The 18,231-nt window shown below is 49.9% G+C and overlaps 1 protein-coding gene across 1 annotated transcript in view; it reads right to left on the bottom strand.

Moving 5' to 3' along the window:
* ptprq (protein tyrosine phosphatase receptor type Q) overlaps positions 1-17,191 on the bottom strand; it is a 30,585-nt gene extending 13,394 nt beyond the window's left edge. The window contains exons 1-33 of the mRNA XM_084671817.1: positions 17,147-17,191; positions 16,722-16,823; positions 16,462-16,606; positions 16,044-16,328; positions 15,737-15,954; positions 15,205-15,385; positions 14,696-15,058; positions 14,238-14,546; positions 13,831-14,127; positions 13,441-13,746; positions 13,206-13,336; positions 12,961-13,090; positions 12,682-12,835; positions 11,815-11,912; positions 10,864-10,961; positions 10,106-10,271; positions 9,756-10,016; positions 9,483-9,643; positions 7,349-7,460; positions 6,198-6,306; positions 5,946-6,060; positions 5,220-5,289; positions 4,557-4,756; positions 4,178-4,406; positions 3,748-3,876; positions 3,491-3,637; positions 2,909-3,072; positions 2,171-2,699; positions 1,809-2,009; positions 1,422-1,601; positions 1,066-1,173; positions 696-977; positions 280-561 (exon numbers count right to left, since the gene is read on the bottom strand). Of these exons, the coding sequence (XP_084527943.1) occupies positions 280-561; positions 696-977; positions 1,066-1,173; positions 1,422-1,601; positions 1,809-2,009; positions 2,171-2,699; positions 2,909-3,072; positions 3,491-3,637; positions 3,748-3,876; positions 4,178-4,406; positions 4,557-4,756; positions 5,220-5,289; positions 5,946-6,060; positions 6,198-6,306; positions 7,349-7,460; positions 9,483-9,643; positions 9,756-10,016; positions 10,106-10,271; positions 10,864-10,961; positions 11,815-11,912; positions 12,682-12,835; positions 12,961-13,090; positions 13,206-13,336; positions 13,441-13,746; positions 13,831-14,127; positions 14,238-14,546; positions 14,696-15,058; positions 15,205-15,385; positions 15,737-15,954; positions 16,044-16,328; positions 16,462-16,606; positions 16,722-16,823; positions 17,147-17,191 (6,307 nt within the window). The remainder of the gene's footprint in view (positions 1-279; positions 562-695; positions 978-1,065; positions 1,174-1,421; positions 1,602-1,808; positions 2,010-2,170; positions 2,700-2,908; positions 3,073-3,490; positions 3,638-3,747; positions 3,877-4,177; positions 4,407-4,556; positions 4,757-5,219; positions 5,290-5,945; positions 6,061-6,197; positions 6,307-7,348; positions 7,461-9,482; positions 9,644-9,755; positions 10,017-10,105; positions 10,272-10,863; positions 10,962-11,814; positions 11,913-12,681; positions 12,836-12,960; positions 13,091-13,205; positions 13,337-13,440; positions 13,747-13,830; positions 14,128-14,237; positions 14,547-14,695; positions 15,059-15,204; positions 15,386-15,736; positions 15,955-16,043; positions 16,329-16,461; positions 16,607-16,721; positions 16,824-17,146) is intronic.
* Positions 17,192-18,231: the final 1,040 nt, after the last annotated feature.

The following is an 18,231-nucleotide window of genomic DNA, read 5'->3' as shown; positions in this document are numbered from 1 at the left end:
GATGATGCAACCCAGCAGACACCCCTGTAAGAGAGACAGTAATATACACAGCATTGTCTAGCAGGACCTGGAGAAACAGAAGGTTATTGGTGGTGTTCCAGCACGGTGCTGAATCTCTGCACCCTGACCTGGATCCTGAAGTGGAGGGGAGAGATGGAGACTGAGGAAAAGCTAATCTCCAGAAGTCAACCAGATCCACCAGGCACCTGAAACCTCAGAACCGAGCCCAGCCCGGGGCTCTCCTCCCTAGTCCCTCCTCCCTCATCACCCCCCTCTCACCATCCTCCAGGGTGGTGATGTTGAGCGGATCGCTGGTCTGGTTCCCGGGGCCGACGCGAGTGTGCGCCTGCACGGTGAGGCGGTAGCGGGCGTACTTCCTCAGGTGGGTGATGGTGGCGTAGCTGGTGGGGGAGGTGAGGTTGAGGTAGTGGGAGGAGTTCCACAGCTGCATGCTGTAGTGTGTGATGACCCCGTTGGGTACCAGGGGGGGCTTCCAGGTCACGTTCACCTCACTGGGACTGACGGATACGTAGGAGAGGTCGTATGGAGCACTGCCTGGAACTGGGGTGGGGGGATTACACACACACACACATAGGTGTTAAACAATGTCCACCTATTTGCACATGTTGATGACTGTGCTTGTTTTCACAGTGAAGTGTATAACAGGAAACGTGTGTGTGTTTGTGTGAACTCACCATCCTCCCCTGACAACATGTGCAGGGGGAGTGAGGTCTGGTTGCCGTGTCCATGGCGTGTGTATGCCCTGACAGACACGTTGTAGTAGGAGGACGGCTTCAGCTGGCTCAAAGTCACTCTGGCAGAGGAAGAGTTCAGCATGGCAGAGTACGATTGGTTCTCATAGAGGACCTCGTACTGTTGGATCACCCCATTGGCCTTCACTGGGGGGGACCAGGCCAGAGTGGCGGTGGAGGGAGTGGTCTCTACCACGGTCAGGTTCCTAGGGGGGGAGTCTGGCTCTGTATCAGAGAGAGGAGGGGGGTCCGAGGTGAAACGTCAAGCATGTGTTTCTATGCAGAGGAGGGTGTGTATGTGTGTGTGTCTTACCATCCTCCGGAGTGACCACAAAGATGTCGTCTTTGTCAGACAAAGAGCTCTCTCCTACTGCCGTCGACGCCGCCACGCGCAATTTATACCATGTGTACTTCTCCAGGCCTGGAGCACACACACACAGACAAAACCCATCAGTGTGTATTCAAGTGTGTATTCGTGTGTGTATCTGAAGTGACTGAGAACGTGAGTAGCTCTCAATCTAAGTCTCGCTCTACATTCTAACAATACAACCTGGCTAGGATTAGGTGATAGAGCTGTGGTCGAGCATTTGACTGCAGAACAAGAGGTTACAGGTTCAATATCCCCCCCGTACACAGCTTTGGATAAAAGCTCAATGAATCCATTATTACCTGTGAGCAGTATGCTGGTGTTTTGAGTGACTCGCTGCAGTGCCTGGTTGCTGTAGAGCTTGAGGCCGTAGACGGTGTAGTGTGTGATCAGTCCGTTAGGGCTCTGAGGTGGAGACCAGCGCACCAGGATGGAGGTGGAACTAATGTTCTGGTAGGACACGCCCACCACTGAGCTGGGTACTAAAACAGCACACACAATCACTTTAACACACTCACACCAACACACTCTTTTGATAAAAGATAAAAGATATATGATGGAGATACAAACATAACATGTGGCTCACTGGATGATTTCCTATATGTGTGTATTCGTGTGTGTGTGTGTGTGTGTAAGTGAGTTAGTGTGTGTGTATGTGAGAGAGTTAGCATGCGTGTGTGCGTGCCCACCCTGCTCGCGGGTCTTCGCGGTGGTGTGTGTGGAAGGGCCCTCCCCCATGACAGTAGCGGCGGTCACTGTGAAGGTGTACTCAGTGAAGGGGCTCAGTCCAGTCACCAGGTGGGACTGCTGCTCCAACAACATATCCAGCAGTTTCTCTGTCAGCAACACACCTAGAGAACACACACACACACACACACACAGATGATGCACTACCAGAGGGGCACAGTCGTCGAGCGCCCACGTAATCAGTAAGCAAAGCAGCAGCAGGTGGAGGTGGAAAGTGAGAGGTCGGATGTGAGAGGTGACAGGTCAGAGGTGGCATGTGAAAGGGGACAGGTCAGAGGTCAGAGCAGGGACAGTGCTGTGGTACCTCCCGAGGTTAGTGTGGAGGCAGCCTGTGTGGAGGGGTGAGTCGGCACGTCTGCGTTTCCTGTGACGGCAGCGCGAGTGGAGAGGCGTGGCTGACCGGGGCTGACGGGGTATGAGGTCATGTCTCTGGTCTGTGGTTGGTTAGTCAGCCAAGGTGGGGGCGTGGTTTTGGGTGCCGAGGTCACAGAGAAAGGGGAGGTCACAGAGATTCTAGTCGGAGGGAAGGCGGAGTTAGGGCTGGTCCCAGTTCCGGCCGCCATACTGGGCCGACTGGTAGCACTGGTAAGGAAGCTTGTAGTGACCCTGCGGTCAGGGGTAGGGCTGGGGCTGTGGTTAGGAATGGTTGAAGCGCTGAGGGTGAGGCTGGATACAGCCATGCTGGTCGGGGGCGCACGGTCGGAGAGCGTGACCGTGAAGGCAGGAGGCGAGGAGGTCAAGCTGAAGTCAGCTGATCTCTTACTCCGTCGAGAGTCGTTGTAGACATTTAGGGGTGGTGTCGCATTGCCATAGAGACCAGTCCCATTCAGGTCCTGAGGAAGCAGCCCAGTATTACTACAGTACTGTGCACTCACCTTACCACTGGATAACAACAAGCACCACTGACTGAGAACACTTTGGACTGTCTAAATGACGCTTTAAACACATTTGAGCAAATGTGATGACATTTCGTTTTAAAGCGTCCAGGTCATCTCCAATGAGATGAGCGGCCGTCGTAGGCCAGACCACGCAGCAGGTGTACCTGTTGTCCGTATAGGGTGATGTCCTGGAGCAGGGTCCCAGCTGACAGCACCAGGAGCCTGTAGTGGGTGATGAGGCCGTTGGGCTGGCCTGGGATCCTCCAGCTCACACGCACAGACACGGAGTCCTCCGCCACTGCTTTCAGATCCTGCACGGCACTGGGGGCTACGCACACGCACGCACATGCACGCACGCACACATCTTGTGTACAGCTATCCTGGTGGGAACTCAGAGTTCAGTCCCATTCCAAATCCTGTCATGCCCGGCCCCTAATCTGAACATTAACCCCTCCCTTAATCAAGAAACCTAACCTGAACCCTAAATGTCAGCTTACAACACCAACTATTAATGTCAAATCTAACCCTCACACTAATTCTAACCCTAAACCTTCATTAAGCAAAACATGGAAATGGTTGTGAGAACCAATAAAATGTCCTCACAAGGCACATCTTTTTTTGGGCTTATTACAGTAACTTTGTGGGGTTTTCTGGTAATCAAACAAAGTCACAAACACACGTATCCTTAAGTGACCAATGAAAGGTACTACAGAAACAGCCCTGCGTGTGTGTGTGTGTATTCTTACCCTCAGCAGGTGTGAGTACATCTCTATGTGTCTCAGGACCTACTTCCCCTGCAGACTTGGCCCTGACATCCACTCTGTAGCTGGTGTAGGGGGTCAGACCAGAGTAGATGAACCTCAAGTCTCCTGTGCTGTTTTCAAAGATTAACCCTGGAAACGCACAGGATTGGAAAAGGTACACGGTGTGTGACATTTCCATACATTTCTTGACAGTATGTTTCCATGCGTTTGTGTGTGTGTGTGTGTGTGCGTGCGCGTACCTATGGGTCCATAGAGGTAGACGACGTAGGAGAACCTCCCTGTGATGATGGAGGGAGCGTCCCAGGACAGAGAGATGGACCTGGATGTCACGTTCCACACAGAGAGGTTTTGAGGAGGGTCCTCAGGGGCTGTAACATGCACACACACACATTATGACCAAGGATTTCAATGTTGAACAACCCTTCAGCGTTGCTGTAAGGGAAGATATTCAGATGGGAGCAGCCCAGTTAGGTATTGCCAACCAGGCAGAGAACATCTTAAAGCAGCTGGCTATAGGCTATATAACTAGGCTGATCTCTGTCCACAGGTTTACCCTAGTTAGCTTCAACACATCCTGCTAACGCTAACTTCACTCCTATAAAACAGTATGCCCTGTATCAAGCACCGTAGGCAGACCTAGGACGTAGTCTTAGAACCAGCAGTGTGCACCTGATTCCGGCATGCGGACCATGGTGGAGGCTATCTGCCCCTCCCCATCAGAAGTGAAGGCGGACACCTCGAAGACGTAAGCGGTGTAGGGGCGGAGCTTGTCCACCCCCACAGAGATGGGGACGCTCCAGGCTGCGGCGGGGGGCACGGCCGACAGGGTGATGGGGGGAGATGAGGCCGTCACCTCTGACGGACTGGGGGTCCCACGAGACAGGATATCTGCTGCATCCTGAGACACACGCAGACACACACAGACTGAATTCACATAGAGAGAGAGAGAGAGAGGGAGAGAGAGAGAGAGAGAGAGAGAGAGAGAGAGAGAGAGAGAGAGAGAGAGAGAGAGAGAAAAATGAGAGAGAGAGGGTAGAGAGAGACGTACGTTGCAGTGTGGTAGAGCTCCAGTCATGATGTCCTCAGCATTCAGCTCAAGTGTCCGGACAGTCTGACCCGTGCGAGCGTGTTTGGCTTTCACCGCAAACTTGGTGATGAGACCGTTGATGAATTCGGGCAGGTACCAGGTAACTGATACAAAGGTGTGGTTCTCGGCAAAGGCAGTTAATCTGTTCACCAGGCCAGGGGCTGCCAGACACAAGCACATACAAACAAACTGTATAACAAACACAGAGCTAAGACAAAGCCTAAAATGTCAATTGAAGATATTTGTCTCTGTCACCATCAGACATAAAACTATGCAGAGAAGAGGCGCACATTCTGTACACACACACGTGCGCGTGGACACACACACACACACACAGGAACTATAACAAAAACCGAGATCTTTTTACTCACCTCCCATCAGTCATTTAACAATGCACAGAAGAATTGAACACTTTCTGCACACACGCGCACACACACACACATCATAACAAAGACACAGATCTTTTACTCGTACTCCATCAGTCATTCAACAACACAGAGAAGAACTGCACACATTCTGTGCACGTACACACACACACACACACACACACACTGGGTATTTTGATACTAATGTGTGAGAATGTGCATGACTGGATTTGGAAGCGTGCTGTGCTTGAATACCCACGGGCCTCAGCAGTCTTTATGTATAAAGACTTGCTGAATGGTCCAACACCTGCTGAGTTTTCTCCTGCTACCTGGAAAGATAGAGAAAGGGAGAAAGACAGAGAGAGAGAGAGAGAGAGAGAGAGAGAGAGAGAGAGAGAGAGAGAGAGAGAGAGAGAGAGAGAGAGAGAGAGAGAGAGAGAGAGAGAGAGAGAGAGAGAGAGAGAGAGAGAGAGAGAGAGAGAGAGAGAGAGAGAGAGAGAGAGAGAGAGAGAGAGAGAACAAGAGAGGGAAGGGAAAAGTCACAGAAACAGACTCAAAACATTATGACTCAGCACAGGTAGCAGTCAGGGTTGGATCCTGTACTGACTGACTAACAGACACTCAACTCTTTGATCTTAACACTACGATGGCCAAATGACTTCCTGATGGGTCAAGGGGGTGGTGGGTGGGTGGGTGGGTGGGTGTAACAGTGCCATTGCTAATGAATTCCGAAAACTAATAACTGTGGTCACATTGGAGAGCAGTCAGTGGAAAAAAGAGCCACAAGCCTTCCATAGATCTGTTTACCTGATCAATTATTCAATTAAATCAATTATTCAACCAGATCAAGAGAATGAAGTCCCCGTTTGTGGCATCTGCCTTGATTAGACTCACACACTCACTGTCATGCAACACACACTCTATTGTACAGGTCCTGGATGTGATGATGTGTGTGTGTGTGTGTGTGTCTGGCTGCACACCGTACCTGGATATTGTAGGTGGACCCAGGAGTGAAGCTGGAGAGCAAGGTCTCAGGTACATACAGGCCTACATTCACCTGTGTGAAGCTGGGGTCAGGATAAGGACACATCTCCTTGTACCTAAAGAAGACAGAACCATCACTAGCATCACACAAGCTGTGGCCGAAAGATGCACAAGGTCTGGGGAATGCTTGATTATGAAACAGACTCCATGTAAATCATGCAAACACACTTCTGGGCATCATTCCAAATATCACCTGATGACATATTTGTCGACGATGGCAGTGTCAGAAGGCATGCTCCAAGACAGGAGAAGCCCATTGGAGCCCACTCTCTCTCCCACCAGTTTTAACGGAGCACCGGGAACTGGAGAGGACAGGAGAGGAGCAAAGGAGGAAGGTTGAACAGAGGAGGGAAGATGGGAGGGGAGGTGAGACAACCTAACAGAAATACTTTCAGAATTTCGTATTGGGGGTAGCAAGCATAATATGACTGTTGTACTATCACTTCAGAAATACCAGTTGAGACCAAGCAGAACTGATGTCTGCTTCTGATTCTGTGTGAGATAGTGTGAGTGAGTGAGTGAGTGAGTGAGTGAGTGAGTGAGTGAGTGAGAGAAAGAAAGAGAGAGAGAGAGAGAGAGAGAGAGAGAGAGAGAGAGAGAGAGAGAGAGAGAGAGAGAGAGAGAGAGAGAGAGAAAGAGAGACAGAGGAGAGAGAGAAGAGAGAGAGAAACTGAAAGAGAGAGGAAAGAGAGAAAGAAGAGAGAAAGAAGAGAGAGAGAAACCAGGAGAGAGAGAGAGCAGAGAGAGGCCGAGAGGGAGAAGAGATAGACAGAGACTGACATTGAGAAAGACAGAGCGATAAAGAGAGAGAGCAGGACCAGGTGAATAAGTTCTAACACAGCAGTGGCATTTAACAGACATTCACTGCAGCACCATTCTTCCTCCTGCTCAAAAGCCTGGGGTTAGGTTACCTCAGAGGACTTAGAGACAGGAAGGCAACACACACACACACATACACACACACAAACAGTACCTTTTATATACAGCAGGGGGCAGGATAGGGTATTTTTTGTTTATCACAGTTCTTCGAAAAGTATGGAGAACATTCCTTGAAAAGCATGTTGTCTGCACCGCCTCTGACCTCATCTCTCTTAGCCTCTTTCATCTTCTCCCACAAACGAGGCCAGAGACGCCCCACGCATGGATAGAATAGACTAGAAATAGTTGTTGAAACACTGTCCTTAATCTCACTACCAATATCCATGAATGTATCTGATCTTCTCCGTGGTCACTTCCCTCCAGTCATGCCCACTGGTCAAGAGGGTATTGTGTAAGGATCAGAGCAGCTCTTGTGTGTGTGTTTGTATATTTATGTGTGTGTGTGTGTATGTGTTTGTGTCTCACCTGTCAAGTTGGTGTTCACTATGCGACTGACGGGAGGGCCTATGTTGGAGGAAGAGTCTGCCGTCACTGTGACCGTGAACTGGGTTCCAGGACTTACACTGACCACGTTAGCCTAGGGTGGAAAACACAACCATCCTGTCAACAACATGACCACACTGTCACAACAAGACCACAGGGTAAGTCAAGGAAAGGACCATGGAGCTAACATTCTCTTCTAACCTCTCTTTTAACAAGACAGACAATACTTGACAATACATAGTGTGTATTGCATATATTCAGTGTGTGTGTGTGAAGGAATGAGAGAGAGAGAGAGAGAGAGAGAGAGAGAGAGAGAGAGAGAGAGAGAGAGAGAGAGAGAGAGAGAGAGAGAGAGAGAAGTGGAATAGTGGAGAACACTCTTACCTGTATGTATGTGTGTCTCAGACAGAGGGTAAGGAGCAAGGTGAGAAAAAGAGCCATGCTGGTGTTAGCTGGTTAGCCGCGCTAGGGTTGTAAGCCAGAGTTTGAGGCAGCAGGTTGGGGTTACAGAGGCCTGGAGATCGGGGTGCTTCCAGGGTCACGTCAACCAAGTATGGGTTAATCCAATTTGTTCAATTGAATGAAATCCAGTTCCAGCAGGCTTTAGCTAGTTAGCGATGGTAGAGTTAGAGTCAGGCTGCTGCGGCCCAAAAGTAATCCAGAGTTCAGTAGTTAGCCAGTTAGAGTTAGCAAATTGCAGGGCAATGGGTCCTGTATTAGCACAAGGCTAACACTCTCCCCTCTGTTTCCCTATCTCTCCAGAGAGAGCAGCTTCAGCAAATGAATCATTCAGACTTGAGCTCAGGAGGCCTACCTAATAAATAATGAGCTCTATTACTCAACCCCTGTGTATGTTTGTGTTTGTGTGTGTTTGTGCGTACGTGTGTGTGTAAGGTTACGTTGGGGGGTATCGGACACCTGGCAGCCGAGGAGAGCAGCTAAGGGGCGGGTCTTTAGGGTACAGGAGGAGTAAGTGTGTATATGTGTGCCCAGTATTTATATTGTGTTTGTGTGTGTGTGTGTGTGTCGTTATCTACTGTATGATGGTGTGTCTACGTTATCTTCATAACTCATGGAGGTCAACAGTAGCTGAAGTACTTCTCTGGTTTACTCTGGTGCTGATAACATCACATGTTTAATGGTCTGTGAATGTGTAAGTATGTAAACCCCTCAAAAAAATTCGGAAACATTATTTCGGTCGATTATTCCTCCCCTTCAATAATGCCAATTGGTAATGTATTTTATATCGTTGGAAAGCCTGATAAGTCACATTTACAACGAGGTACAACTTGTAAGGATGGTGCATTCGTGGAATGAGCAACATAGCTAACCGTGTGGGTAGCGGCCCAATAAAATGTGCCCAAATCCCCTGCAATATTCTTCTGTTGGTATTCACTCTCATTTTGAGTTGCTTGGTGGATTGGATAATTGCACTCTCCTACAGTAATAAGGAAAAAACAACACATATTGGCCATTTTTACACTTAGTCATTTAGCAGACACTCTTATCCAGAACAACTTACAGTAAGTACAGGGACATTCCCCGAGGCAAGTAGGGTGAAGTGCCTTGCCCAAGGACACAACGTCATTTGCACGGCCGGGAATCAATCCGGCAACCTTCTGATTACTAGCCCGATTCCCTAACCGCTTAGCCACCTGACTCCCACTTGATTCATTTGACACTGTCAGGGACCTCAGTAGCGTGTGGAAGATCCATACGCAGCCACAACAGCTTGGCACCTACTCCTCATGCTGGTCACCAGCCTGGTCACACACTGCTGTGGGATGGCATCCCATTCCTCAACCAGGATTTGTCGCAAGTCATCCAACATGTTTGCGTTGGTCACTCTGGCACGTACAGCCCTCCCCCACTTGAAGCTCAAAACGAGAGTGAATACCAACAGAAGAATATTGCAGGGAATTCTGGCACATTTTTGGGGGCCGCCACCCACACGGTTAGCCGTGTTGCTCATTCCACGATACAGGCTTTCCAACGACATAAAATACAATACCAATCGGTATTATCGAAGGGGAGGAATAATCAACGGAAATAACGTTTCCAAACTTTTTTGGAAGAGTTTATATGTATGTGTGCACAGCGAACCAATACAGAATACCTGGATGTCTCCCGAGGGTGTGGGGTACACAGAAACCCTTCCTTGGCTAGGCTGCAGGCTGACGTGGTACTGATCCACACAGCCCTCAGACTTCTCCCAGCGCAGAGAGAAGGCCCGAGCCGACACACTCACCACACGGACACCTCGCACACGCTCTGGAACTGAGGGAAGGAGAGAGAGAAGGAGAGGAACTAAGTGGAGAGAGAGAGAGAGAACCAGAGGGTCGGTACGGGAGTGGCTACGTGGCGTGATGGTTCATGTGTGGTCACGTACTCGTGGTCACGGTCAGAGAGGCCGCGGCCCCTGCCACCCCTCGCCTCACTCGCTCCACGCTCACGTTGTAGCTACAGCCGGCCCGCAACGCAGTCAACGTGGCGACCGTCTCCTCCCTGGAGACGTTCAGCGTGCGCGTGTCGGCGCCCTCGGCCGAGGTCACTCTGTGGAAGTCAAAGTGACCAATGGCAGTGTCCCAGCTCAGCACGGCACACGAGGAGTTAACATGCAGGAGGGAGATGGAGCACACACCTGCAGGACCTTCAGCACAACACACACACACACACTTTAGTACAAACACATGGAGCCTTATGAAGAAGGGAGAGTGTGTGCGTGTGTGTGTGTCTTACGCGTGTAGAAGTCTCTGCTGACAGGTTGGCTGGAGTCTGACTCCAGTAGGGTTTGAATACTGAGGCCATAGTCTGACCCTGGGGTCAAATCCCCAATCTCTAAACTGGTACCCTGGACAACCAACTCACGCCACAACATCCTGTTCCCCACCAGGCCAAAAGACAGCTGAGGAGGACAGACAGACAGACACACACATACAACAGACACATTCACACTGAGTGAATACATTTTGAGTCATTTGGTCAGAGTTTCTCTCAGTAACTGCCCCACAGTGACTCCATCTATTCAACTTTTTTCTTTGTTGTCGATCAATTAGTCTTTTATGACTGGTGTGTGTGTGGGCATAGTGCTTGGTCATTCTTCCTGGCCATGACTCTGGGGGGGTCATGCATCTTTAAAGGGCCAGTAACCAAAGCTGTGCTGCACTGATGAGAGTTGCTAGGCGACCAGCAGCGAGTGTGCTTGCTGGACGTCCACAGGTGAGTGTGGAACCTGACCCACACGGCCTGCTTCCTCTCATAAAGAACTCGTTCTGTGTGTGTGTGTGGGTGGCGTTTCGTACAGTATAAAGAGAGCATTCTGCATGCAGTAAGCTGAGACATTTGACACTGCTGGTAATTCCAATGCAAGCATAAATGCCATTGGATGGCTTAACATAACCTTGTGTGGATGGTTCAAGTCTGCCAATTGACAGAATTGTACGAGCGTGATAGTCTGTGGGTCATTCCATCTCTGGGTGAGGATGGGGGAGTCCTACCTTGTACCCCTTTACTTCCCCTGGTGGTGGCCTCCAGCTCACAAACACAGAGGTCACGCCCTGTTCAATCAGCATCACTTCCTGAGGGACTTCTGGAACTGGACACAACTACCAATCAGCAGCTTCCATTTAATACTCAACCAATCCACAATCATCCTTGGTTTCTCTTTTTCAAACAACGTGTGTCACGGCCACAGCCGTGCCCCCCTGTTTTGGTTTTTCCCTGCCATATTATCTTCACCTGTGTCTCGTTCAGTGGTTTCAGTCTCGTTAGTTTCATTGTGTCCACCTGAGTCTTGTTTGGTTCTGTGTATTTAGGTTCCTGTTTTTGCGGAATGAATCTTTTGTGTTGATGCCATGTTTGCAGACTCTCCTGCATTTGGGTCCTACCCCACCTCTCGCCGTGACAGTAGGCTACCTCTCGACCTGACAACGTGTATCTACATATTTTATTTACATTCCAAAACTGGTTGTCCCCATCCTTGATTGTGACGTCAAATATTTGTAGTAACAGTTTTAGAAAACCAATAAGCCCCGCGAGTCTGTGTTTTACGCTGATTTTAGAACAGGTAAGGGGGTTTTCAACTCCCCTTACCTGTTCTAAAATCAGCGCAAAACACAGCCTTTTGGGGCTTATTGCTTAAATTTAACAGGAGGAAGTATGCTGTAAAATCCTGATTGAAAGTAGGTGATAAAATCCAATCATTTAACAAATAAAATTTACTTTTTATTATGACCTTGAAATGAGTTACCAATCTTGCATGTGTTTCACCCTAAATAAACATTGCATTGAGCATTAACTTATTGAAGCTCCTGATACAATCTAGCATACTTGGACTGCATTCCAAGCATATGACTTTGACAAATAACTTACTACTGCTGCTGGCAATGGCAAGAATGTTCCATATTCATGCCTATGTGTGTATGAGGTCTGTGCTCTGCTCCACTCACTGGTGCTGATGTTGACAGTAGCAGGGTTACTCCTCCTCTCTCCATTGGTGCTACTAACTTGTAGAGTGTAGTAGCGACCAGGGGCCAGGTCTTCAAACCTGCGGGACATGAACACAGGGGCAACATGTCACCACAGGCAGCCCACAGTGCTCAGGAACACGCCCACAGTGCTCAGGAACACGCCCACAGTGCTCAGGAACACGCCCACAGTGCTCAGGAACACGCCCACAGTGCTCAGGAACACGCCCACAGTGCTCAGGAACACACCCACAGCCTTGTTACTGTGGAATAATGATATGTTCAAGAACTGTGGTGAATAACTAGAAAGGGTACCATTTCTGGGGAACTTGTGAGGTGCGCTCACGGTAGCTGCAGCGAGGGCATTTTTTTACCATATCACCTCCAAACCTATGTTTGCATACTTACTATTTAAGAAGATTGCATAGGTTGAAAAGCATAGCCAACAACACACATTTGTTGCTTCTTAATTACACTTCAAAACACTTAAGAGTGATAGAATTAAACAGGGTTCTCTTCTCATTGTCCTTACTTGGTGCAAGAGGGAATGGTGACATTTGGCAGCCTCACATAGTTGAAACAGTTTCATCACAAATAATAAATTATCCTCAAATATATTGCCGGGTATGTTTTTTCAGATTTTGTTTTTAGCATATTGCATTTGATCAGGGCATTGGCCGGGAGACTCACACATTTCAGCCATTTCTCACACTCTCACGCAACACCTTGTATTTCTCACACATTTGAACCATTTCTCATGCTGAGAAATAAGGGATAACTTATCCCGCTATTTACAATTAATGGAAGAGGCACAGCCCCCCCCCCCCCCCCCCCCCCCCCCCCATTTACCTATGCCCCAGGGATGTGAGGTTTAGCTGTTGATTGGAGGTTAGGTTTTTGATGGACAGGATGTATCCGGTGACCACTCCCCTGGCCGTCCCCCAGACGAGCGTCACTGAAGTTGTCGTTTTACTGAGCACCACCACCTCCACTGGACTGGGGGCTGAGGGGAGGAGGAGGGGGGAGGACAAGAGGGGAGGGGAGAGGGGGAAGGGGGAAGCTGAACTGGGGGAAGCAAGGGGGAGTAAAGTTGTATGGAATTACCAAGGTGTGTGTGCGAGCGTGTACCTGCTGTAATGTTGAAGGTAACAGCGGGGCTGTCTGTAAATCTCTCCTTCTCTGTCCGTACTCTGAAGTGATACAGTCTGCCTGGTGTTAGACTTGTAAACACTGCCCTCTGATCTGACACTTTTAACACCTATAACACACAGACACACAGACAGCAAAAATAAGCGCAAAATATACCCCAAATAAAAAACTGCAGGCAATAGCTTCTCGTTAGAAAGGACGTCTTCTCATTGGCCACAGCTCACCTTGAAGGTGTGATCACAGTCCAAACAGATGACCTCATAGGTGTGGCCGTGTCCTGGTGCTGGGTCCCACTGCAGCTCTATAGACGACACTGTCACCTCTCCCTCTCTCACACTGCTGGGAGGGGCTAAACCTACACACATAAACACACACACACACACACACACACACCACACGTAAACCTCATCCTCCATGCGTATGTGTTTAGTAAGCGAGTGTGTGCGGTCAGTAACTCACATGTCCTGATCGAGTGTGGTGGATGGTAGGGAGGGCTCATCTGGCCTTCGCTAGTTGCGTACACACTCAGTTGGTACTCCACTCCGGGACTTAGGTTGCCAAGGGTTACGTTGTGTGTGTCCGGGGTGAAGGGAGACCCCTCGCACACCTCCTCACACCCTCTCCCCCCGCATCCCCCGTCACACGTCCCTTCGCACGCACATACCTTGACGCCGTCAAACAGGCCGAGGTGTGGCGGCCGCACGAACACGACCACGGAGTCACTGCCCACGGAGAGAGGGACAGCTAGCGGCACCGCACACGGCTCTGAACACAAACACGGGGGGGGGGGGGAGAACGTTCCAGTCCAACTCGAGCAGTACACACAGACAAAGAGAGACCGTCTCTTACCTGTGGTGTGACGAGTGCTGATCTCCAGGCTCCTGCTCCTCTCCTTTACCGACACCAGCCCCACCTCGTAGGTCTGACCTGGGGTGAGGGGGCCCACGACGACCTCGCACACGGACTCGTCTTCCCACAGTGCATAGGGGCTGGAGCGGTTGACCCAGAGAGGGCTTGGGTCTATACCGTCGCCGGGCTGTGCCGTGATTTCATACCCATCAGGCTGTTCGTCTGGCGGGGGGGTCCAGCACACGGTGAGGTTTCCATCTCGACTTGACACAGTCAGGTGACTTGGGGGCCTCAGTGCTGATAGGAAGATATGCGACAAGTCACACATGGCTTCACTCTGATAGCTGGTACTGGGTATTTTTGTATAGGTCACATTGTGCACATGAACAAAACACAACCTTTCTCACCAGTGCGTATCAGAGATGTATCTCCACAGCTCTCCACCCCGCCCTCTGTGACGGTGTGAACTCCGACCTTGTACTTCCTGAACGACTCCAGCTGTCCAATCACAGCAGAGTATGTCTGTCGTCCACCAATCCCAGATCTCCTGGATACGTTGTGGACTCCCTCAACCCTCTCCTGTCCTGAGGACATGTCCACCCAGCGAACTATGACCTTCCAACGCTCTGCATGCTGGGACTCGGGGGCAACCCAATGAACCGTGATCTGATTGGTTGTGATGTTTCCCACAGAGACATTCTGTGGAGGGAGGGGCCCTGCGGGTGATTTACACGTGTAAACATCACCAGAGCAATTCAACAACAAAACCAAAAAAAATCGAAATAAATTCATTTTTTGTACGTGAGTGAGTGACTGAGCGAGTGGTTGAGTGAACGTGTGTGTGCTCGTGTGCGTGTAGACGTACTGGTGTGTACAGTGTGTGTGCGTCCCAGGCTCCAGGAGGCTCCAGCCTGATCCGAGGCTGTGAGGGAGACAGAGTAGAGCCTCCCTGGAGCCAGACCCGTCACGTTAGCCCCTCTGGCTGACAGAGACACAGGGACACGCACACCTCCCACCCTGCTGCCGACACTCCTCCCCGTCCCCTCCTTCCCATCCCCCTCTTCCTCCGTCCTCTCTCCGCCCCCGTCCTCCTCTTCGTACTGCACGCAGACCTGGGGGACAGACTGAGGGCTGGCGTTCAGAGGAGAGAGGTCACCCCAGCTGAGCTCCGCCGCTCTCTCGGTCACCTGCACCACCTCAAAGGAGAACGAGGGAGGGACTGGAGGGACTGAGGAAGAGAGACACAGCCACAGTATGTGTCTGAAATCCTGTGCGGCCTTTGTCAAAACAGCAGGTGTTTACAGCAGGAAAGGTTCAAATGATCAAATCCTCCAAGAGAACACTGATAGGGGTGTGACCTCAGGGTGTAATTACTCTGGTGGTGGCAGATGAAAGGGAGAGATATGCCACAGAAGAATGGTGTTAGGAAGTAGCCTGGCCCTGTGGCATTCCTCTGGAGGGCAAAGCAGTCCGTCTGATTGGACAGCAGTGATGATGTCACCTCGTTGGTCAGGTTGTAGACGGAGCCATCGGACCAGCGAGGGTCACCCTCTTCCTGTATGGAAGAATGTGATGATAACCAACAACAAAAACACACTGGCTGTATTCTTCTAGAAACTTCTAACTCTCCTCTGCTTAATTAGTGCTTAATTACACTCGCTTTGCAACAAGCCTCCATTTTCATCCCCTTTAGCTGATCCAAAAACACACCTCCCCTTTAAGGAGTGAGCACACATGCTGGCTCTGGGATTCATGTGTTTTTAAAGTAAACACTGTCATGCTGACACAGTTTACTGTAAATCTCTGGATCCTACAATGACTTCAACGCTGCAGGTACAAGCTTGATGTGTTAGCCTTATCTGCCGGATAGAGCTGGGTGGAGTGAGTGGAATTTGTGCTACTTTACCTTTCGATCATTGAGTGCCGTCCACAGCAGCAGCAGTGAATTGTGGGTAAGCAGGTGCGTGGACATGAAGAGGAGATCCTCCTGGGTTTTGAGGTCAGCAAGGTGAACTCCTCCAGCCACGCCCCTGCACGCGCTCTGGGCGCGAACCCACACCAAACCCCTCCTCCTTATGCTGTAGCAACTCCGCCCGCTAGCCAGCCAGCCAATGGGACACTTGGCTGATGACAGACATGATGAACAGCTCATAGATAGATGTTCAGAAAATGGATGACCCAAACACAGACGGACAGATGTTTGTGCGCTGTACCTGTTTCGATGTCGACGTGAAGTCTCTGTGTTGAGGTGATGTTGAGGGCGGGAAGAGAGGTGGTCACCCTCGCTCGGACGCCATAGCGCGTCCCGGCCTGTAAACCTGTCACTGCGTACCGGCAGCGTGTTCCTGAGGGTTGCGTCTGACAGGTGTGTGTGCTGGTCAGAGAGCTGGTGTCGTGTAGACTGAGCGTGGTGAGTGTGTGTCCTGTCTGCAGCGTGCAGGTGAGCAGAGCGGTGGTGGTGGTGGTGTCTGCCTGCAGGGATGAAAGGGGCGCTGGGTCTACAAACAGGAAGCAGGAGACAGAGGGTGTAGGACAGAGGGTCTGTTTACATACATATAAGATGGTGGTAACATCACTATAGTTTGTTGTCCTTTTTGGTCCTGGGAATCCTGGGTAGGAGGCCAGTCTTACCAATGTGAAAGGTCTTGGTTGCTACTGAAGCATTGTGTCGGATGGCTTTAAGTGTGATGTCATATCCTCCTGGGTCCCCAGCCAATCGTAGAAATGTCCTGCATTCAGGTGAACATGATGTGCGATGCACGGGTTCCAACCACTCCTACAAAGGACGGGACAGAAGTCGAGATGTCACAACCAACTTTTAAATCCCAATTCACAATACCTATTCACAGCAAACTTGCTCCATTTCTGATTGTTTTAATTGGGGTTCAAACCGTGTGGTTGCTCATGGTCTTGAAGTTGACCAGGTAGAGATCAGGATCTGGACCGGAAGGGAAGTGACCAAACACAACCTCAACCACAACAGGCTGTGACCACTGCACACATGACAGGTAGACCATCTGACAGGGAACGAGATAATAAATGCACCTTTCATATAATTCAGGATAAACATTTGTAAATGCAAATGAAATGTATGTTTAAAACTGAGTAAACTTTAAATCGACTGTATATCTATAGTAGACTATTATCCTACACTACTCTTCACTATAGGCTACTACAAAACAAAAACGAGCAAAAATTCACGTGCATCTGAAGCGATGCATGAATATGGAGATTGCATCCAGATCGAGAAAGGTTAATGTACACTTGGCAAACAATGAGACGACACTGCATAATACATGTCTGTGATAACTCTCACCTGACATAACCCCGCAAATAAATAGAGACGAGCCGTGTCCCCCATTAGGAATGACGTGGGGGTCAAATCATCAGACAGCAACTCGTCACCAAGTCAGTTTGTTGTTTCCAGGGAGCACAGATTTGATCAAAATTTGGTTCCGGCATGTATCTGTATCAGTCTTCATACAGAGGGTACCCTGTGTGTAAACGTTTTGGATAGAATAACGCAGCAAAGTCTCCAGTCTGGGTTAACCCAGTCAGCCTCCACCAGCTGCTGTCTGTAGTTCCATGTGGATGACAGCTCAGACACAATATGAGGCCTCTCTCTTAAATGTTTCCCAGATAAGAGCTGTGACTCCGCGTAACGCACGTAACATCTCACGTTTTAATTGGGCGCGCCCTAATTGCCGGCGCCCCGCGGCATCTTTCCCAGAAGCCGAGGCTAGTGTGGAGACGGATACTTTGCTGTACAGACCACGTGAGAATGTGTGCTCTGTGCTGAGTTAGGCTGTATGTGTGTTTGTGTGCTCAGTCCAATTTGTTCTGGCTCTACCGCCTTTTCCTCTTTGTTGGGATAAGAGCAGGTCACCATGACAACCAGGGCACACAGCCACTCCAGAGAGGGACTCCTGAGGAGAAGAGAGGGAGGCAACGGGAAATGAAGGATGAAGGGAAAGATGACAGTGAATCTGAAGCCGAACTGAATCAATGTTTACATTTGCGTGATAGAGAGGAAGAGAGGTTGACACATTTTGACAAGACAAGTCTACAGATTGTGTTAAGGGTTAAAGCAATCAGTGGCTCACCTATAGAATACACTTCAGTCCACTCATCTCCAAGTCCATTCCAGAGCTGAAACTCATGAGGAACTCACCAGTCTTGCTGTGTGTGTGTGTGTGTGTGTGAGAATGTGTCTGTTCCATGTGATCGATCAAAGCATGCGTCCTGTGTGCGTGGGGAGAGAGCGCGGTAGCGGAGTGCAGTGTGTGAGGTGTGGTGGAGCTAGTGGTCTGGGTGGAATGTGGGGAATGTGAAACTGAGAAATGATTGACAGGTGGAGGGCCTACAGTGATGCATGCTTCTACCGCTGAGCAATGAGGTCAG

This window comes from Hypomesus nipponensis, chromosome 14 (assembly GCF_054491055.1).
Source record: "Hypomesus nipponensis isolate SF chromosome 14, ASM5449105v1, whole genome shotgun sequence".
Lineage (NCBI taxonomy): Eukaryota > Metazoa > Chordata > Actinopteri > Osmeriformes > Osmeridae > Hypomesus > Hypomesus nipponensis.
The sequence above is the reverse complement of the archived record's forward strand: the minus strand, read 5'-3'. Positions and strand labels throughout refer to the sequence as shown.